The 21,338-nt window shown below is 47.9% G+C and overlaps 1 protein-coding gene across 5 annotated transcripts; it reads right to left on the bottom strand.

Moving 5' to 3' along the window:
- Positions 1 to 7,795: 7,795 nt before the first annotated feature.
- Positions 7,796 to 21,126, bottom strand: LOC132454771 (deleted in malignant brain tumors 1 protein). 5 transcript variants are annotated; one of them, XM_060048354.1, is made up of 13 exons: positions 20,685 to 21,126; positions 18,879 to 18,964; positions 17,632 to 17,970; positions 16,863 to 17,204; positions 16,094 to 16,435; positions 14,850 to 15,191; positions 14,081 to 14,422; positions 13,312 to 13,653; positions 12,543 to 12,884; positions 11,774 to 12,115; positions 11,005 to 11,346; positions 10,071 to 10,152; positions 7,796 to 8,013 (listed from the first exon to the last, which is right to left on the bottom strand). In XM_060048354.1, the coding sequence occupies exons 2-12, from the start codon at positions 18,937 to 18,939 to the stop codon at positions 10,073 to 10,075; spliced, it is 3,216 nt and encodes a 1,071-aa protein (XP_059904337.1). In that variant the 5' UTR covers positions 18,940 to 18,964; positions 20,685 to 21,126; the 3' UTR covers positions 7,796 to 8,013; positions 10,071 to 10,072. The 5 variants fall into 5 exon arrangements, with proteins under 5 accessions (XP_059904337.1, XP_059904340.1, XP_059904339.1 ...); XM_060048357.1 differs by lacking the exon at positions 16,863 to 17,204 and having other exon boundaries at positions 20,685 to 21,115; XM_060048356.1 differs by lacking the exons at positions 18,879 to 18,964; positions 20,685 to 21,126 and adding an exon at positions 18,599 to 18,617.
- Between the last annotated feature and the right edge of the window lie 212 nt (positions 21,127 to 21,338).

The raw sequence follows: 21,338 nt of genomic DNA, 5'->3' as shown, positions 1-21,338 counted from the left end.
TCGACTGAACGAACGAGCAAATTTCCGGTAGCACTAACTCCACTGAGTCTGTCTGACTCAGATGAGAACCGTGCAATGGCGTGCATTCCATGATGCGATTCACCGCTACCGGAAACTAGGCTGAATCGCGAACGACTCCTCCACGTTCAGTCGAGTTCCCGGTGAATCGATTCACCGGAAACTCGACTGAGCTGGGAAGAGTCGTTCGCGAATCGGTTGTTCGTTCAGCCTAGTTTCCGGTAGCGGTAAATCGCATCATGGAATGCACCCCATTGCACGGTTCTCAGCTGAGTCAGTCAGACTCAGTGGAGTTAGTGCTACCGGAAACTCGACTGAACGAACAAACGATTCGTGAACGACTCCTCTTGGCGAACTGAATCACGCGAACTGGGTCACGGAAACTAATCATTAAATCCACCACTAGGGCACGTCACTGACTGAACTTGTTCTGTGCTTTACTATAGGTTAACTCAACCGTAACAACAAAGACTTGCTGCCACCTAGTGGACCAGCGGATTAACATTTTTTAATTACTCTGCCCAGTTGTCACTGGGCAGAGTGCCATTATCAGACACCGCCAACTCAGGCAGTCCATGGTTACTGAAACTGGTACGCAGGCACTCAATTGTGGTGGCTGAAGTGGCAGAGTTCACTGGATACACTTCCATCCATTTTGAATGTGCATCTACGAGCACAGAAAGCATTTTTCCCATGAACGGTCCGGCATAATCCATGTGAATACGACTCAGGCCAATCCCAGGGGTGTAACGGAGCTGGTGCCGGGACGTTGCGATGCTCCTGACATGTTGTACAGGCCTTTACCGTATCCTCCACCTCTTTGTCAAGCTTCGGTGACCATAGGTTACTCCTAGCCAATGCTTTCATCCTGGAGACTCCCGGGTGGCATTGATGAAGTTGTCTCATGACACTTCCTTGGCCTGGTTTTGGCACAACCGATCTCGACCCCCTCATCACACAGCCATTTTGAATACCAAGGTCAGGTTTCCTCACCTCATAAGGGGCAAACTCCTCCCCTTTTTCTTTTGCTGACCAGCCGTTGTGTACCATTTCTCTCATTCTCGATAGTACTGGATATTTGTCTGTCCATGCTTTCACTTGATCAGCTGTCACAAGTGTGATGTCAGAGCTCCCCAGCATGAGAACCCTCTCCTCCGACGTCTCCACTTCAGGTGTATTGTGGCATCCCGCCACGTGGTCCTCGGCCTGGACGGGCCCGGGGTACCGTGGAGGACGGGGTGTACCACCCCCACCCACCAGCCGGCGATGGAGAGCAGCCCTTTCGGCACCCCAATCAGGGTGATTGGGGGACACCTGGCCGAAAGCACCGGAGCCATCTTAAAAGGAGGACCAGCACAGCACAGCACGGCTCGGGTGCAGGAAGGAAGGGCTCGTGGCAGCGAGAGAGCCTAGAGGCCCACGGAGGCCCTAGAGACCGAGTCTCCGTCATTGTTGGTTTGTTAAGTTGGTTGTGAATAAACGCCTGAAATGGCCGAAACCCCTAAGCCAAGCGAGTTCTGTCCGTGGAACCCGGTCCAACCGAGGACCGGGTTACCACACATGGTGGAGAATGCAGGCACGAAGATCCCACTACGACCCCCCGCAAGAGATGCTGCTGCCGCCGCAAGAGACGCTGCTGCCGCCGCAAGAGACGCTGCTGCCGCCGCAAGAGACGCTGCCGCCGACGCAAGGGACGCCGCCACCACCGCAAGGGACGCCGCCGCCGCCGCAAGGGACGTCGCCGCTGCCGCAAGGGACATCGCCGCCGCCGCAAGGGACGTCGCCGCCGCCGCAAGGGACGCCGCCGCCGCAGCGGGAGAGAAGGCCGCAGCGCGAGGCCGGGACGGGGCTGCGCCGCCGGCCGGCGCGGACGTGGGGACGGGTCGGCCCTGTATGCTGGCGACCTGCTGGGCGCAGGGAACATCTGGTAGTCCGACCATCCCGGTGCGGGTGATGAACCAGGACACGCAGGCCCTCCTGGACACCGGCAGTGCGGTTACCCTCCTTCGCCCCGACCTGGCGGGTGGGAAGGCAGGGGAGCCGATGGAGGTGGCCTGCGTCCACGGGGACACCCGGACCTACCCCACGTGTCACGTGGTTGTCCGCACCACACACGGTGTGTTTACGATCCGGGCGGGGATTGTCCCCCACCTACCGGCCCCCGTGGTAATCGGGAGGGACTGTCCGACTTTCCGCCGGTGGTGGGACCCGGTCCTAGAGTCCCGGGGCAGGAGAGATGCGGTCGCCGCCGCGGCAGGAGAGGCAGCTGCCGCCGGCGCAGCGGGAGACGAAGCGGCGGGAGACGAAGCGGCGGGAGACGAGGCGGCCGGAGACGAGGTAGCCGGAGACGAGGTAGCCGGAGACGAAGCTGCCGGAGACGACGCTGCCGGAGACGACGCTGCCGGAGACGACGCTGCCGGAGACGACGCGGCCGGAGACGACGCAGCCGGCGCCGCAGGAGACACCCGGCCCCGGCGAGACACCATCCTGGGCGGGTCCCTCGGCTACCTGGGGCTTGGACAAAGGGTGGAGGAGTGTGGCATCCCGCCACGTGGTCCTCGGCCTGGACGGGCCCGGGGTACCGTGGAGGACGGGGTGTACCACCCCCACCCACCAGCCGGCGATGGAGAGCAGCCCTTTCGGCACCCCAATCAGGGTGATTGGGGGACACCTGGCCGAAAGCACCGGAGCCATCTTAAAAGGAGGACCAGCACAGCACAGCACGGCTCGGGTGCAGGAAGGAAGGGCTCGTGGCAGCGAGAGAGCCTAGAGGCCCACGGAGGCCCTAGAGACCGAGTCTCCGTCATTGTTGGTTTGTTAAGTTGGTTGTGAATAAACGCCTGAAATGGCCGAAACCCCTAAGCCAAGCGAGTTCTGTCCGTGGAACCCGGTCCAACCGAGGACCGGGTTACCACAGTATCTTGCAAAGGAAGGCGGCTGAGAGCGTCTGCATTGCTGTGATGTTTTCTTTCGTTATACACTATTGTATATTCGTAGGCTCTCAGTGGCCCACCTTTGGATTCCGGGCGAGGCCATTTGTGGTACTGCTTTCATCTCATTGAAAACTGACAACAAGGGCTTGTGGTCTTTTCACTATAGTGAATTTCAATCAATAAATGTACAAAAATCACAGCAAGCCCTTCCTTATCCAGTTGTGAGTAGTTTTTCTCTGCTGTGTTTAGTGTTCGTGAGGTAAAACCTATGGGTCTTTCAGTTCCATCTGGCATGTGGTGTGACAGTACGGCACCTACCCCGTATGGTGACGCATCACAGGACAGCACAATGTCCTTCTCTGGATCGTAATCCACAAGCACCTGAGCCGACTGCATGAGTTCTTTAGAGTTTTCAAAGGCTGCTTGTTGTACATCTCCCCACAGCCACTTTGTGTCTTTTTGTAGCAGTTTGTGCACCGGAGCAAGGACAGTAGACAGATTTGGTAGGAACTCGTAATAGTTTAACAGTCCCAAATATGCCTTCAGCTCTGTCACATTTGAAGGATGAGGCTGTGCCTCTTTGATCGCTTCCACCTTCTCATGCACTGGGTGGAGTCCTGTTGCATCCTATTTGTGACCCAAAAGTATCACTTTCATGAACACACACTTGGTCCTCTTGAGCCTTAGACCGACCTCCTGTAGCTGTTTCAGCACCATGGTCAGAGTCTGCAGGCGCTCTTTGTCGTCTTTTCCCATCAGCAGGATGTAATCCAGGAAGATGGCCACACAAGGTTTGCCCTGCAGCAGTCCCTCCATGGCATGTTGGAAAATAGCCGGACATGTTGAAACGCCAAAAGGTAGCACTCTGTATGTGAACAAGCCTTTGTGTGTATTTATAGTTACATACTTTTTTGCCTCCTCATCCAATGGAATCTGGTGGTAAGCGTGACTCAGATCTAATTTTGCAAATTTCAGTTTTGAGAATTGGTTCACAGTCAGTTTGTAGGCTCAGCCTTGCTGTGTCATCTGGCCTCAACACAGGGACCAGCGGCGCTGCCCACTCAGCATATTTTACTGGTTCAATTATCTTCTCGGCAAGGAGACGAGTTCAGCCTCAACTCTCCCTCTCAAGGCGTACGGGACGGGTCTGGCTTTAAAAAACCTGGGGGCTGCTTCCTTGTCCACATATATTTTTGACCTCCCCCAAAGTCTCGTCTTTAACCTGGAGTATCTGTGGCTCTGGTCTCCGCTGTGCCTTCTCTAGGGTCTCTGTCTGAACCTGGAGTATCTGTGGCTCTGGTCTCCGCTGTGCCTTCTCTAGGGTCTCTGTCTGAACCTGGAGTATCTGTGGCTCTGGTCTCCGCTGTGCCTTCTCTAGGGTCTCTGTCTAAACCTGGAGTATCTGTGGCTCTGGTCTCCGCTGTGCCTTCTCTAGGGTCTCTGTCTGAACCTGGAGTATCTGTGGCTCTGGTCTCCGCTGTGCCTTCTCTAGGGTCTCTGTCTGAACCTGGAGTATCTGTGGCTCTGGTCTCCGCTGTGCCTTCTCTAGGGTCTCTGTCTGAACCTGGAGTATCTGTGGCTCTGGTCTCCGCTGTGCCTTCTCTAGGGTCTCTGTCTGAACCTGGAGTATCTGTGGCTCTGGTCTCCGCTGTGCCTTCTCTAGGGTCTCTGTCTGAACCTGGAGTATCTGTGGCTCTGGTCTCCGCTGTGCCTTCTCTGGGGTCTCTGTCTGAACCTGGAGTATCTGTGGCTCTGGTCTCCGCTGTGCCTTCTCTGGGGTCTCTGTCTGAACCTGGAGTATCTGTGGCTCTGGTCTCCGCTGTGCCTTCTCTGGGGTCTCTGTCTGAACCTGGAGTATCTGTGGCTCTGGTCTCCGCTGTGCCTTCTCTGGGGTCTCTGTCTGAACCTGGAGTATCTGTGGCTCTGGTCTCCGCTGTGCCTTCTCTGGGGTCTCTGTCTGAACCTGGAGTATCTGTGGCTCTGGTCTCCGCTGTGCCTTCTCTGGGGTCTCTGTCTGAACATGGTGGATCTGGGGTTCTGGTTTCCACTGTAAACCTAACCTCCTAATCCGGTACCTGCCTACTAAACTAGGGCCTGAACCTGCCACCACTACCAATGGTAAGTTCTCTACTAGCTGTTTATGCTGTACTTTAACCACTGCTGCTCCCACAACATTTACTTTATGTCCCGTATATGTTTTAAGCCTCCCTCTACAGGAGCGTAGCTCTGGCACCTCCTTCCCCCATAAGGTTTTGTACACAGAGTGGTTCACTACTGTTACCCCACACCCCGAGTCCATTTCAAATGGCTGTTTCTCCCCATTAACAGTCAATGTCTGTATAAATGGCTCCTCTGCTGGTATGTCTAGTTGTTCTAGTTTGTACAGTGTGAACATGACTTCATCTTCGTCTATGTCGCCCTCCCCCTGGCTGACATAATGTGTTCCCTGAGGTTTCCCATACTTCCCTGTTGGTACTCCACCCCCTCAAGCCTGTGAAGCGCTAACCGAGCCACCTGACCTACACACTTTTTGAATGTGGCCCATTTTCCCACACTTATGACAGGTTTCCTTAATAAACCTACAGTCCCCAGCCCTGTGCTGCTCACCTCCACACCTGTAACAAGCGTTATTCTGGTGCTGCTGCTTAGTGGGGAACTGCCTTGTAGACATTTTGTGCACTGCTTGAGGTGCCCTAATGTGTGGTGGGTGTAGACTACAGAGACGGTAACTCCTTCACATCCTTGCTGGCTGTCTCAATGGCGTGTGCCAGCTTCAGTGCTTTCTCAAAGGTCAAATCCGGCTCTGACAACAGCCGGCGCTGAGTGCGGTCATCGCCGATCCCACGAATCAGTCTATCGCGTAGCATCTCCGACAACTTGTCTCCATAGTTGCAATCCAGTGCTAACTTCCTTAGCACAGCGATGTATTCCATTACTGTTTCCTCAAGCTTCCTATGTCTGGAATTAAACTTGAACCGCTGCACAATCTCGCTGGGTTTGGGGTTGAAATGTTCCTTTAAAATCTTGACCATTTCGGCAAACGTCTTGTCTCCGGGCTTGGCGGGACTGACGAGGTTCCTCCCGAGGCTGTACGTCTGACTGACGAGGTTCCTCACGAGGCTGTACGTCTGACTGACGAGGTTCCTCACGAGGCTGTACGTCTGACTGACGAGGTTCCTCCCGAGGCTGTACGTCTGACTGATGAGGTTCCTCACGAGGCTGTACGTCTGACTGACGAGGTTCCTCACGAGGCTGTACGTCTGACTGAAGAGGTTCCTCACGAGGCTGTACGCCTGACTGACGAGGTTCCTCACGAGGCTGTACGTCTGACTGACGAGGTTCCTCACGAGGCTGTATGTCTGACTGACGAGGTTCCTCACGAGGCTGTACGTCTGACTGACGAGGTTCCTCACGAGGCTGTACGTCTGACTGACGAGGTTCCTCATGAGGCTGTATGTCTGACTGACGAGGTTCCTCACGAGGCTGTCCGTCTGACTGACAAGGTTCCTCACGAGGCTGTCCGTCTGACTGACGAGGTTCCTCACAAGGCTGTACGTCTGACTGACGAGGTTCCTCATGAGGCTGTACGTCTGACTGACGAGGTTCCTCACGAGGCTGTATGTCTGACTGACGAGGTTCCTCACGAGGCTGTACGTCTGACTGACGAGGTTCCTCCCGAGGCTGTACGTCTGACTTCCCATTGAACTGAGCAATATAGCTTTCTGCCGACTAGCATCTGTGATTTCATTAGCTTAAAAAAAATGGTGGAGATCCTATTCTTCCCACGTCTGCGTCTCACTGTCGAACGGAGCGGTGCTCCCTACGAATCCCGCCGCCATGATTATTTCCGGGGGAACGTCCGATTCGGATTCGGATTCGCTAATGCCAATACAGCAACTTTACAGAGTCTTACTGTTTGCTTGCATCCCCACGAGGCATCGGCTTTAGTTTATCCTCGTCGCCATTTATGTAGTAACTCATGGGAGGCTTCTTATGGCACATTGAAGGAGCTTTATTTCGTTCCTGACGAACACAGTGTGCAGCTGAACTTATCATGGCAAAACCGGGGCACATCACTGACCGAACTTGTTCTGTGCTTTAATATAGGTTAACTCAACCGTAACAATCGAGAGTTGCTGCCACCTAGTGGACCAGCAGATTAACATGTTTTAATTACTATACCCAGTTATCACACTATGTGCACGTATGTATGAGTATGTATACATATATAAGTATGTTTACGCATGTGTACGTATGTTTGAGTATGTTTAGCTATGTGTACATATGTATATGTATGCGTACGTATGTAAACTTATGTATACGTATGTATGCGTCCTTATGTGTATATGTATGTATAAATATGTTTGTGTACTTATGTATGTTTGTATGTAAGAGTATGTGTACGAATGTATGAGAATATATTTGTATGTTTAGCTAGGTCTACATGTGTGTGTATGCGTAATGCGTCCTTACTTATGTATATGTATGTATATGTTTGTTTGTCCTTGTATGTATTAGTCTGTATATGTACACATACTATGCATGTGTACGCACGTATACTTTGTCTACGTATGTATTAGTAGGTATACATACTTTGTATGTGTACTTATGTATGTAAAATGAAACATGTTTCTCGATTTTAAAGGTTATCAGATGAATTGGATATCAGCACTTGGTAAGTGTATGTAGGTCATATATGCCGAGTTGTTGGCAGCTAACGTGGCATTGACAGCAGTGCTTTCATGACTATGCATGAGAACATGAGCCAAATGATAAAAAGTAAAACACATGAGTTTTCAGTGTTGGCATTGCCCAAGTTTGTGCTCAGCAGAGAAACTGGAACGGAAATTGTAAATATTTATTTAAGCTGAATGTTATGCGAGACTCATCATTTCAGCCTCTTCACTATAACTATATACACACAGAAGTAAGCCACCATGTTCTACAAATAATAAGGAGCTTTAGTGAAGCATTGTACACGGCCAGCTCACAGCGGGTCCCCTTCACCGTGGTTCATTTGGAGCTCTGGAAGGTCTTGGAGGAACAGCCTCGGTCGATCAACCTGTAAAACAAATCCTTTGAACCACAGCGGCATAAGAGGGGCTCAGTGACAAAGAAACCAGGAACTTGACGATACCATTAATATGTACTTGATGAACATTTCCAAGCAGGCAACTTATCGGGGTGCCAACGGGTCATCTTTCGGCGGAATTCACAGTTTTTTAACTCAAATATCGACTCCACGTGAATTGCGTATATATGCAACAAAAAAATAATTCCAAGTTATCAACGACGAGTACTAGCCAATGAGAGGCAGAGTAGGGCGGGTCACTAGCCAATGAGAGGCAGAGTAGGGTGGATCCCTAGCCAATGAGAGGCAGAGTGAGGCGGGTCATGACAGTAGACCAGGGGACAGTAGACCACGGGTCATATATTTAGTCGAAAATTCAATTCAATTTCAAATTTTGTGCTATTCAGGAGTAGAGGAGTCAACTAAAACCGTCCACAGTGGATGATGTGCTTATTTTGGACAGCGACCTAAAGCACCACGCCAAACACAAGATAGTGTAATTCCCCGGCGTTCCATCTATTGTGTCTAATTTTCTTTCGGGTGCGGGTCAGGCGTCGGTATCAATTTATAGCGGTCTGGTCGGGTGCGGAATGTAATTCTCGGGAACGGGCGGGTGCGGGTTAGAAAAATAAGACCCGTGTATTGATGCTCGGCCATGGTGGAGAAGGAATTGGGGAAAGAAACGCTGGCTTTGACTCTCTGAAGTCCAGAATGAACTGCAACTTAGGATTGATGTGGAAGGACCAGAGACGTCTGAGAACCTGAAGCAGTCGTTTATTCATAAAATCCTCTCAAACGACTGCGCGGGGGTGGTGGTGCCTCGGCGCGGGCAGCGGGGCTCCGGTGGGAGACAATCGTGGTCACCAATCACAGGCAACAATCCCTTTCTCCTCCATGTCACGGTTCAGTCTACATCAGATTGATGTGGAAGTGGAAGAACCAGAGCTTAATGCAAATAGGTGAAGTGTCCCTTTAAACAGCGAGTGAATCGAGTGGAATTCCAATCCTGACATTTAAAACGTTGTGATAGTTTTTGAGTATCATCTATGTCTTTCTGATATTAGTGTTTGTGGAGGTGGGACGGCGTCTGGCCTGCAGGGGGAGTATGGAGCACCGGGTCTGTTGGGGTGATGGGGTCTGATTGCTGACAGGTGTCTGCAATCGGACCCAATCAGGAAGTGTGTATTTATGTGCCTGCTTGTCTTTCAGTCAGGGGTTGAGAGAGAGAGAGAGAGAGAGGGAAGACGCGCTCTGTGAGCCAGGGAGAGCGTCATAAGTGCTGGAGACGGACGGAATACGCACGGAACGTTGTCCTTTTATTGCATGTGGATTGTTTGTTAACCCGAAGGGGAAATAAACGGGAGTTCGCTCCTTTTCCTTCAAAGAACTGTGTCCTGACTCCGCTGAACCCGTTACAGTGTTATAATGAGCGAAGTTGTACTTGAAATCTGCCACACAACATAGGGATATACTATAGGTGTCTGGGAAGCCTAACCCTGACTCGGAAGCGGACATTAAATAAATCGCTGCTCAGACTGAGCCTGACCATCCGCAAACAGCGTAGCGTTATATTATCACCAGTGTTTGGAATAACGCCGTTTAAAAGAACGGCGTTAGGTACCGCCATTATTTTTTCAGTAACGGGGTAATCTAACTAATTACTATTTCCGTCCGTAACGCCGTTACCGTTACTGTACGAAAAATGCAGTGCGCTACTATGAATTGATTGAATAAACTGCGTAATCCGAACGCACCCCTGTGCTCCAAACACAAACTGCCAGTGAGGAGACCGGGCGGGTCAACAACGAGATAAGTGTTCGTTTTTATATATCTTTTTCGGAATGTTTTTGGCATCCACGTTCCACAATGAAATTATTTTGATAAACAGTTGTTGTCATGGTTACATAACTCCGCCACGCCTCCCTGTTTAGATTACAGGCGCGCGATCAGCTGATATTTACATTTGATAAACTGGTTAATCATTTTCGACCCGGTCTTGTCCAGAAACGCCGCTCCAAGTACGGTTTGTCGTCTTTCGGGTTTTTTACCATCACTGAAGAACATCATATACAGCGCTCGCCTCCGGCGTTGGAGCAACGGATATGTTTGAGCCAATATGACGAGTTGTATCTGGAGATAAATTAGGACATCGTACAGAGAGATCATCATTTGCATTTCACCTGCCATTTTTTTTATGAGCGTCTCGGTCACGAGCAAGCTTGTGGCAGTGTCATGGCAACCGAACGTCATCGTTTCTAAAAGCCTCCGTCTACCCTGTCCACACTACAACACAAACCCAGCGTTTTCACGTTTATCCACCTCAGCGATCGTTTTCGAGAAGCATCGTTTCAGTGTAGGAATTCTCAGTTTTAGTGTGGACGGAAAGTGATAAATATTTATGTGTTTGTAGATTTACCCGGGTTAGTGTGGACGGGGCCTCAGTTGGAAGCATATCAGTGCCTTGAATGGGCAGTTCAACCATTTAAAACGTTAAGGCCAAGTGAAAGCTGCTCAGAAAAAAACAAATTCTTTGACATATAGAAACTTTCTTTTTTTTTACAGTAACGCAAATAGTTACTTTCCCTGGTAACTAGTTACTTTTATTATAGAGTAATTCAGTTTCTAACTCTTTCTAACTTTTTGGAACAAGTAGTGAGTAACTCTAACTAATTCCTTTTTTGAAGTAACGTTCCCAAAACTGATTATCAGTGTCCGAAAAGCTCCACTTCCTGTTCCATTTGTAAATGATTAGCAAATTTGTCCTTCAAAAAATTCAACTAAAACTTGGCTAAAGCTGAGAGAGGGAACAGAAAGTAGAACCCCCCATTCAGTTCTCCCAGCCAACTTTAGTTTCAAACAAAGATGGAACCAAAACGGCCACGACATGAGCACGATTAATTGGGGGAAGTTAAGAGATAGAAGTTAGCCATGGCAGAAGACAAAGTACATGACAGGTACCCACAGGTTCATTGTGTTTATTACCTTCACAGACAACACCAGCATCTTCATGGTGATCGCAGTTGTGGGACCCCAGCCCACTGTGGCCACACTGTGTGAGGTTTGATTCATTCCCGCTACAGTTGATGTCATCCAAGAAGATGGGCCCTTGTCCTTGTCCAAAACGGGCTCTGCTTTCTGCAGACAGCCCCCTCCCACAGCCCAGCTGTCTACACACCACCTGGGCATCTGGAAGGCCCCAGCCATCATCACAAACTGTGCCCCACTGGCCCTGGATAAAGATCTCCACCCTGCCAGAGCAGGAGCTGCTCCCTCCATTGACCAGACGGACTTCACCATCAGCCACAGAGTTTTCTGTCGTTTCACCTACAAAACAAGTCTCTGTTAATCCACAAGACTGCTAGTACTGGCCCAATGCTACCAAAGGAACAGGAAGAAGTACGTTTCAACATATTTTGCTCTTAATTAACATCATCAACCAGGCAACGTCCTCTTCGAATTTCGACTCATAACATTCATTTAAAATGTGCTGTAACACTTTATTGTACTGAGATGACATTCAATTATATTCAAATGTCTCCCTAAAGAAGGAAAACCCAAACAAGTTGAGATAGGGAACTGAATGTGGAATCCAACATTCAGTTCTCCCAGCCATCTTTTGTTTTGAACAAAGATGGAACCAAAACGGCCACGACATGAGTACGATTAATTGGGGGAAGTTAAGAGATAGAAGTTAGCCATGGCAGAAGACAAAGTACATGACAGGTACCCACAGGTTCATTGTGTTTATTACCTTCACAGACAACACCAGCATCTTCATGGTGATCGCAGTTGTGGGACCCCAGCCCACTGTGGCCACACTGTGTGAGGTTTGATTCATTCCCGCTACAGTTGATGTCATCCAAGAAGATGGGCCCTTGTCCTTGTCCAAAATGGGCTCTGCTTTCTGCAGACAGCCCCCTCCCACAGCCCAGCTGTCTACACACCACCTGGGCATCTGGAAGGCCCCAGCCATCATCACAAACTGTGCCCCACTGGCCCTGGATAAAGATCTCCACCCTGCCAGAGCAGGAGCTGCTCCCTCCATTGACCAGACGGACTTCACCATCAGCCACAGAGTTTTCTGTCGTTTCACCTACAAAACAAGTCTCTGTTAATCCACAAGACTGCTAGTACTGGCCCAATGCTACCAAAGGAACAGGAAGAAGTACGTTTCAACATATTTTGCTCTTAATTAACATCATCAACCAGGCAACGTCCTCTTCGAATTTCGACTCATAACATTCATTTAAAATGTGCTGTAACACTTTATTGTACTGAGATGACATTCAATTATATTCAAATGTCTCCCTAAAGAAGGAAAACCCAAACAAGTTGAGATAGGGAACTGAATGTGGAATCCAACATTCAGTTCTCCCAGCCATCTTTTGTTTTGAACAAAGATGGAACCAAAACGGCCACGACATGAGTACGATTAATTGGGGGAAGTTAAGAGATAGAAGTTAGCCATGGCAGAAGACAAAGTACATGACAGGTACCCACAGGTTCATTGTGTTTATTACCTTCACAGACAACACCAGCATCTTCATGGTGACTGCAGTCGTGGGACCCCAGCCCACTGTGGCCACACTGTGTGAGGTTTGATTCATTCCCGCTACAGTTGATGTCATCCAAGAAGATGGGCCCTTGTCCTTGTCCAAAACGGGCTCTCCTTTCTGCAGACAGCCCCCTCCCACAGCCCAGCTGCCTACACACCACCTGGGCATCTGGAAGGCCCCAGCCATCATCACAAACTGTGCCCCACTGGCCCCAGATAAAGATCTCCACCCTGCCAGAGCAGGAGCTGCTCCCTCCATTGACCAGACGGACTTCACCATCAGCCACAGAGTTTTCTGTTGCTTCACCTGGAAAACAAGTCTCTGTTAATCCACAAGACTGCTAGTACTGGCCCAATGCTACCAAAGGAACAGGAAGATGTACATTTCAACAGATTTTGCTCTTAAATAACCGCACCAACCAGGCAACGTCCTCTTCGAATTTCGACTCATAACATTAATTTCAAGTTCGCCGTAACGGTTTATTGTACTGAGATGACATTCAATTATATTCAAATGTCTCCCTAAAGAAGGAAAACCCAAACAAGTTGAGATAGGGAACTGAATGTGGAATCCAACATTCAGTTCTCCCAGCCATCTTTTGTTTTGAACAAAGATGGAACCAAAACGGCCACGACATGAGTACGATTAATTGGGGGAAGTTAAGAGATAGAAGTTAGCCATGGCAGAAGACAAAGTACATGACAGGTACCCACAGGTTCATTGTGTTTATTACCTTCACAGACAACACCAGCATCTTCATGGTGATCGCAGTTGTGGGACCCCAGCCCACTGTGGCCACACTGTGTGAGGTTTGATTCATTCCCGCTACAGTTGATGTCATCCAAGAAGATGGGCCCTTGTCCTTGTCCAAAACGGGCTCTGCTTTCTGCAGACAGCCCCCTCCCACAGCCCAGCTGTCTACACACCACCTGGGCATCTGGAAGGCCCCAGCCATCATCACAAACTGTGCCCCACTGGCCCTGGATAAAGATCTCCACCCTGCCAGAGCAGGAGCTGCTCCCTCCATTGACCAGACGGACTTCACCATCAGCCACAGAGTTTTCTGTCGTTTCACCTACAAAACAAGTCTCTGTTAATCCACAAGACTGCTAGTACTGGCCCAATGCTACCAAAGGAACAGGAAGAAGTACGTTTCAACATATTTTGCTCTTAATTAACATCATCAACCAGGCAACGTCCTCTTCGAATTTCGACTCATAACATTCATTTAAAATGTGCTGTAACACTTTATTGTACTGAGATGACATTCAATTATATTCAAATGTCTCCCTAAAGAAGGAAAACCCAAACAAGTTGAGATAGGGAACTGAATGTGGAATCCAACATTCAGTTCTCCCAGCCATCTTTTGTTTTGAACAAAGATGGAACCAAAACGGCCACGACATGAGTACGATTAATTGGGGGAAGTTAAGAGATAGAAGTTAGCCATGGCAGAAGACAAAGTACATGACAGGTACCCACAGGTTCATTGTGTTTATTACCTTCACAGACAACACCAGCATCTTCATGGTGACTGCAGTCGTGGGACCCCAGCCCACTGTGGCCACACTGTGTGAGGTTTGATTCATTCCCGCTACAGTTGATGTCATCCAAGAGGATGGGCCCTTGTCCTTGTCCAAAACGGGCTCTCCTTTCTGCAGACAGCCCCCTCCCACAGCCCAGCTGCCTACACACCACCTGGGCATCTGGAAGGCCCCAGCCATCATCACAAACTGTGCCCCACTGGCCCCAGATAAAGATCTCCACCCTGCCAGAGCAGGAGCTGCTCCCTCCATTGACCAGACGGACTTCACCATCAGCCACAGAGTTTTCTGTTGCTTCACCTGGAAAACAAGTCTCTGTTAATCCACAAGACTGCTAGTACTGGCCCAATGCTACCAAAGGAACAGGAAGATGTACATTTCAACAGATTTTGCTCTTAAATAACCGCACCAACCAGGCAACGTCCTCTTCGAATTTCGACTCATAACATTAATTTCAAGTTCGCCGTAACGGTTTATTGTACTGAGATGACATTCAATGATATGCAAATGTCTCCCTAAAGAAGGAAAACTCAAACAAGTTGAGATAGGGAACTGAATGTGGAATCCAAAATTCAGTTCTCCCAGCCAACTTTTGTTTTGAACAAAGATGGAACCAAAACGGCCACGACATGAGTACGATTAATTGGGGGAAGTTAAGAGATAGAAGTTAGCCATGGCAGAAGACAAAGTACATGACAGGTACCCACAGGTTCATTGTGTTTATTACCTTCACAGACAACACCAGCATCTTCATGGTGATCGCAGTTGTGGGACCCCAGCCCACTGTGGCCACACTGTGTGAGGTTTGATTCATTCCCGCTACAGTTGATGTCATCCAAGAGGATGGGCCCTTGTCCTTGTCCAAAACGGGCTCTGCTTTCTGCAGACAGCCCCCTCCCACAGCCCAGCTGTCTACACACCACCTGGGCATCTGGAAGGCCCCAGCCATCATCACAAACTGTGCCCCACTGGCCCTGGATAAAGATCTCCACCCTGCCAGAGCAGGAGCTGCTCCCTCCATTGACCAGACGGACTTCACCATCAGCCACAGAGTTTTCTGTTGTTTCACCTGGAAAACAAGTCTCTGTTAACCCACAAGACTGCTAGTACTGGCCCAATGCTACCAAAGGAACAGGAAAATGTACATTTCAACATATTTTGCTCTTAATTAACATCAACCAGGCAACGTCATATTCGAGTTTCGACTCATAACATTCATTTAAAATGTGCTGTAACACTTTATTGTAATAATAATAATAATAATAATACATTTAATTTAGAGGCGCCTTTCAAAACACCCAAGGTCACCTTACAGAGCATATAGTCATCATACAATTTTTTTAAAAAAACAAGACATTGTGGAAACAGATAAATAAATAAACATAAGCAATAAGAAATAAATAAAACAAAAACAAGACAAAACAAAACAAAAAAAACAATCAAAACAGTGATCAGTTAGACGTTGTGTGCGAGTTTGAACAGGTGAGTTTTGAGTTGTGACTTGAAGGTTGTAATGGTGTCTGACTGTTTTATGTGTGGGGGGAGGGAGTTCCAGAGCCTGGGTGCTGAACAGCTGAATGACCGGGCACCCATTGAAGTGAGTCGTGATGTGGGGATACATAGTAGTCCAGCAGAGGTTGAGCGGAGGGAGCGGGAGGGAGTGTATTCTTGGAGGAGGTCGCAGAGATAACTGGGGGCTAGGTTGTGGAGAGCTTTGTAGGTGTACTGAGATGACATTCAATTATATTCAAATGTCTCCCTAAAGAAGGAAAACCCAAACAAGTTGAGATAGGGAACTGAATGTGGAATCCAACATTCAGTTCTCCCAGCCAGCTTTTGTTTTGAACAAAGATGGAACCAAAACGGCCACGACATGAGTACGATTAATTGGGGGAAGTTAAGAGATAGAAGTTAGCCATGGCAGAAGACAAAGTACATGACAGGTACCCACAGGTTCATTGTGTTTATTACCTTCACAGACAACACCAGCGTCTTCATGGTGACTGCAGTCGTGGGACCCCAGCCCCCTGTGGCCACACTGTGTGAGGTTTGATTCGTGGCCGATGCAGTGGATATCATCCAATCCTATAAGCCCTTGGCCAGGTCCAAAAAAGGCTTCTTGTGATGCAAACAGTGCATTCCCACAGCCCAGCTGCCTACACACCACCTGGGCATCTGGAAGGCCCCAGCCATCGTCACAAACTGTGCCCCACTGGCCCCAGATGAAGATCTCCACCCTGCCAGAGCAGGAGCTGCTCCCTCCATTGACCAGACGGACTTCACCATCAGCCACAGAGTTTTCTGTCGTTTCACCTGCAAAACAAGTGTCTGTTAACCCACAAGACTGCTAGTACTGGCCCAATGCTACCAAAGGAACAGGAAGATGTACATTTCAACAGATTTTGCTCTTAAATAACCGCACCAACCAGGCAACGTCCTCTTCGAATTTCGACTCATAACATTAATTTCAAGTTCGCCGTAACGGTTTATTGTACTGAGATGACATTCAATGATATGCAAATGTCTCCCTAAAGAAGGAAAACTCAAACAAGTTGAGATAGGGAACTGAATGTGGAATCCAAAATTCAGTTCTCCCAGTCAGCTTTTGTTTCGAACAAAGATGGAACCAAAACGGCCACGACATGAGTACGATTAATTGGGGGAAGTTAAGAGATAGAAGTTAGCCATGGCAGAAGACAAAGTACATGACAGGTACCCACAGGTTCATTGTGTTTATTACCTTCACAGGCAACACCAGCATCTTCATGGTGATTGCAGTTGTGGGACCCCAGCCCACTGTGGCCACACTGTGTGAGGTTTGATTCATTCCCGCTACAGTTGATGTCATCCAAGAGGATGGGCCCTTGTCCTTGTCCAAAACGGGCTCTCCTTTCTGCAGACAGCCCCCTCCCACAGCCCAGCTGTCTACACACCACCTGGGCATCTGGAAGGCCCCAGCCATCATCACAAACTGTGCCCCACTGGCCCCAGATAAAGATCTCCACCCTGCCAGAGCAGGAGCTGCTCCCTCCATTGACCAGACGGACTTCACCATCAGCCACAGAGTTTTCGGTTGTTTCACCTACAAAACAAGTCTCTGTTAATCCACAAGACTGCTAGTACTGGCCCAATGCTACCAAAGGAACAGGAAGATGTACATTTCAACAGATTTTGCTCTTAAATAACCGCACCAACCAGGCAACGTCCTCTTCGAATTTCGACTCATAACATTAATTTCAAGTTCGCCATAACGGTTTATTGTACTGAGATGACATTCAATGATATGCAAATGTCTCCCTAAAGAAGGAAAACTCAAACAAGTTGAGATAGGGAACTGAATGTGGAATCCAAAATTCAGTTCTCCCAGCCAGCTTTTGTTTCGAACAAAGATGGAACCAAAACGGCCACGACATGAGTACGATTAATTGGGGGAAGTTAAGAGATAGAAGTTAGCCATGGCAGAAGACAAAGTACATGACAGGTACCCACAGGTTCATTGTGTTTATTACCTTCACAGACAACACCAGCATCTTCATGGTGATTGCAGTTGTGGGACCCCAGCCCACTGTGGCCACACTGTGTGAGGTTTGATTCATTCCCGCTACAGTTGATGTCATCCAAGAAGATGGGCCCTTGTCCTTGTCCAAAACGGGCTCTGCTTTCTGCAGACAGCCCCCTCCCACAGCCCAGCTGTCTACACACCACCTGGGCATCTGGAAGGCCCCAGCCATCGTCACAAACTGTGCCCCACTGGCCCTGGATAAAGATCTCCACCCTGCCAGAGCAGGAGCTGCTCCCTCCATTGACCAGACGGACTTCTCCCATAGTGGCTTGGTTGTTGACTTGTGCTGTTTGAAGATGACATTGTAAGATGTTACATTTCTATTTATTTATTGGAAAGATAAGCCCTTCAGATTGAGCATCTGTGATTGGTTTGGCACATTGATACCCCCCGAGAGGTTGTAAACATTGCCGGTTTCAACGGCTTCCATTCAGCCCGTTGCAGCCCGAGTCAGATACCGAATCAAGTTTGATACCGAATCAGGTTGGAGGCCGAACCGTTGGAACCAGGAGCGGAGCAGGATGTTCCGCAGTGGTACGTCATTACGTAGTGGCTATCTCATATCAGATATAACGTTCTAACTTTAATTTGTGTACAACACGGTAACAGCCGTGTCTTTGTTAAATGATGGAAGTGTATGTTTTATAAATATACATTGTGTCACCGACTACATGACTCATTAGGAATAAGGCTCGTTAGTGGAGGACAGCCTCTGCTCGGGCTTCCTGCATCCCTCTGTTGTGATTGGTGCATTCTGTACATTATCCTTTCACCTTTTTTACATGATGTTGCCTCAGACAAATCTGATTGGCCAATGACAGAACAGTGTTAACTGCTGTTGCTGTGAAAGAAAAAAAATCCCTATCTTTCTCCCCATTGGTACTGCATCGCCCAAGACTGTGTGTAGGGTTTACCTGAGCATGTCCTGGCAGCTGTGTGTAGGGTTTACCTGAGCATGTCCTGGCAGCTGTGTGTAGGGTTTACCTGAGCATGTCCTGGCAGCTGTGTGTAGGGTTTACCTGAGCATATCCTGGCAGCTGTGTGTAGGGTTTACCTGAGCATGTCATGGCAGCTGTGTGTAGGGTTTACCTGAGCATGTCCTGGCAGCTGTGTGTAGGGTTTACCTGAGCATGTCCTGGCAGCTGTGTGTAGGGTTTACCTGAGCATGTCCTGGCAGCTGTGTGTAGGGTTTACCTGAGCATGTCCTGGCAGCTGTGTGGATAAGCAGCAGCACAATCAGGCTCCTTGCTCCCATCTTGATGGGCTGGACCTTCACAACTCTACAGGTTTCAAACAGATAATCACAAATGATCAGTGCAATCAGTGAGTTGTAGTTACAGTATAGGTAGTACTATATAACCATGACTAAGGAACAATGGAATTCTTCCCAATAGCAGCTGGAGTAGTTGCTACAGATAAAGGTATATATACCTGTGTGTGTAGGGGGGACATTCAAAGTACTTCATCTCTGTGCCACATTGAACTGTTTTAAAAATCGGTGATGCATTAACATTGTAAGTGCTGCATTCCTGACGTGATTTACCATGCAGTAGCTTGTGCAACCACAATATTTGGAAACACTGGTGTGATGGCTTCTGTTTGTAGAGCATTGTGTTTTGCCTCATTCTGCAGATAGGTAAATATAGGTCATCCAAACAATGGAGTCACATTAGGGACCAGTTGTCTACGTATTTAAATGGATCGGTGAAACAGAGGTCTCACAAAACGATGACGTTTGCGGTGTAGCACAATTCTAATATGTGATATTAGCAATAAAAAAATGAAGATTATATGTTGACATGTTAATATCAAGGAATTCACTTAAACTGCATTTTTCCCAAACACCTGCTTTTTTCGATTATTTATTTTACTGGATGTATTTGGATTAGCATAACTCATATTATTCACAGCCAACCTATACATTATTACACTATTGAGTGGATGTCGGTGTGTTGTCCAACACCCTGGCCTAGTTGATGGCTCTCGCACTAGGAGCTAATATAATGTTTAATGCATTTACTGTGTTGAACTGTCTTTTGCTTTGGGAGAAATGAGGGCTCAAAGTTTTCAATGAAACAGTCTTGCTCACTTTTCAGCAAGATTTGTATTGTGCAGAAAACCATCAAAGTTTTTCCATGATTATCTATGTTTTTTCTATAGGGAGAAAATAAGTCAATATTGGTTTATGATAAAAAGTTGGGATTTCAGACTTCTTAGGATTGACAATACTTTTCAATGCAGTTTGAGTTCTAGATTTTGTTGATTTTTTTTAATTGAAGTCGATTTAGTCACAATGCCTTCCAGATTACGTCCCGCAGAACGGTTGTCTGACTTTTTCTGAAATACACAGAGAAAAAGTCAAACCCATGCATTTTGAAAGGGAGCTTTCCTCAGACTTTTTTTAATGCTTGACTGAACAATTTAAATCAATGCATTTCAATTAGAAGACTATTTAGCTCAGAGGGTCAATGGTCAAAGACAGCTCATTATAATGAGAATCTCAATGATAAAATGTGACATCTAGTGACTAGATGTATGCACGCAGTTATCGGCTGCTGTTTGTCAAACCCAACCCTAAACAAACCCAAATAATCCGCACAATACCGATAGAGTATTCGGCCTTGGAGATGCATACCCTAAGAATAAAGTACTGATGCAATGTTTTTAAAAAAAATAAATAAAAAGAAACTAACAGGAGAAACTACTGTTTACTTTAGGCATTGAAATTCTGTCCACTTTAAAGGAATAGCGAGATGCAGGAGCTGGCGCGCCATAACGACCCCGCCATAACGACCCCGCCATAACGACCCCGCCAAAACGAGAACGGTCCAGTGAAGGCTCCCCAGAACTTGGAATAGTGAATGCTCTTATCAGAGCCGTCGTACCAGGTCTGCCTTATCTACCTTGAAGCAAAGAACTATCTCACCATACATGCCTATAGAAGGATGCTAAGGTCTCATCACCAGGAATGAAGTGTGAAAGAGCAATCACACAACTTACCACAGAAGCACGAAGTAGCAGAGAGACCCCTCAGAATATTGGGACAGAAAATCCAATCCGCCTCTCAAGACGTGGAGTCAAGTCTCAAGTGTGACCCATCATTTTTCCCAAAGCCTATTTATGCATATCGAAATTATAAAAATGAATGGTTCTTTGTTTGCTTTCTTTGTGGAGGGAGGGATGCTGCATTCATCAACTCAATCTAAACTAGATAGTGCATCACTGTCCCCTGTGAAACGGGCCTGTATCTGCCAAGTAGTCCAGCTTCCCTTTGTCTTCTCCTCTTTGTTGGCCGAGAGAATATGATCTAGGTACTCTTTGAGAACATCAGAACACTGGTCTTTGTCTTTTTGAACGGCTCTGGTTCCGGAAGTAACATTTTTAAGACAGTTTTAAGCCTGGAACCAAGCCAAAATGTAGTCAAGGTAGTCGTGACCATAAAATGTTTGAGCCGGGGCAAAAAAATAATTTGGAAGACAGAAGAGAAGGCAAAGATGCAAGACTGTGTACATTATTTTTGTGAACGAGTGAAGGAACCCGTAAACCATTGCAAACCTCTTCGCAATGGTTACAACCCAATAGTTGAGCGTGTTTCTTGCATCCTATAACCTTTTTAATTATCATATTACAAAGGTTAGGAAAGGGAACTTGAGA

This window comes from Gadus macrocephalus, chromosome 3 (assembly GCF_031168955.1).
Source record: "Gadus macrocephalus chromosome 3, ASM3116895v1".
In the NCBI taxonomy this organism is placed as follows: Eukaryota; Metazoa; Chordata; class Actinopteri; order Gadiformes; family Gadidae; genus Gadus; species Gadus macrocephalus.
This window is presented reverse-complemented; position numbering and strand designations above follow the sequence as displayed.

What these genes read in the sequence shown, in the direction of transcription:
- LOC132454771 (XM_060048354.1), bottom strand. Translation starts at nt 18,939, where the DNA reads ATGGGAGCAAGGAGCCTGATTGTGCTGCTGCTTATCCACACAGCTGCC. An exon ending in TGCTGGTGTTGTCTGTGAAG is followed by an intron (nt 12,885 to 13,311) that starts GTAATAAACACA and finishes CTTGTTTTCCAG; the next exon opens with GTGAAGCAACAGAAAACTCT. An exon ending in TGCTGGTGTTGTCTGTGAAG is followed by an intron (nt 11,347 to 11,773) that starts GTAATAAACACA and finishes CTTGTTTTGTAG; the next exon opens with GTGAAACGACAGAAAACTCT.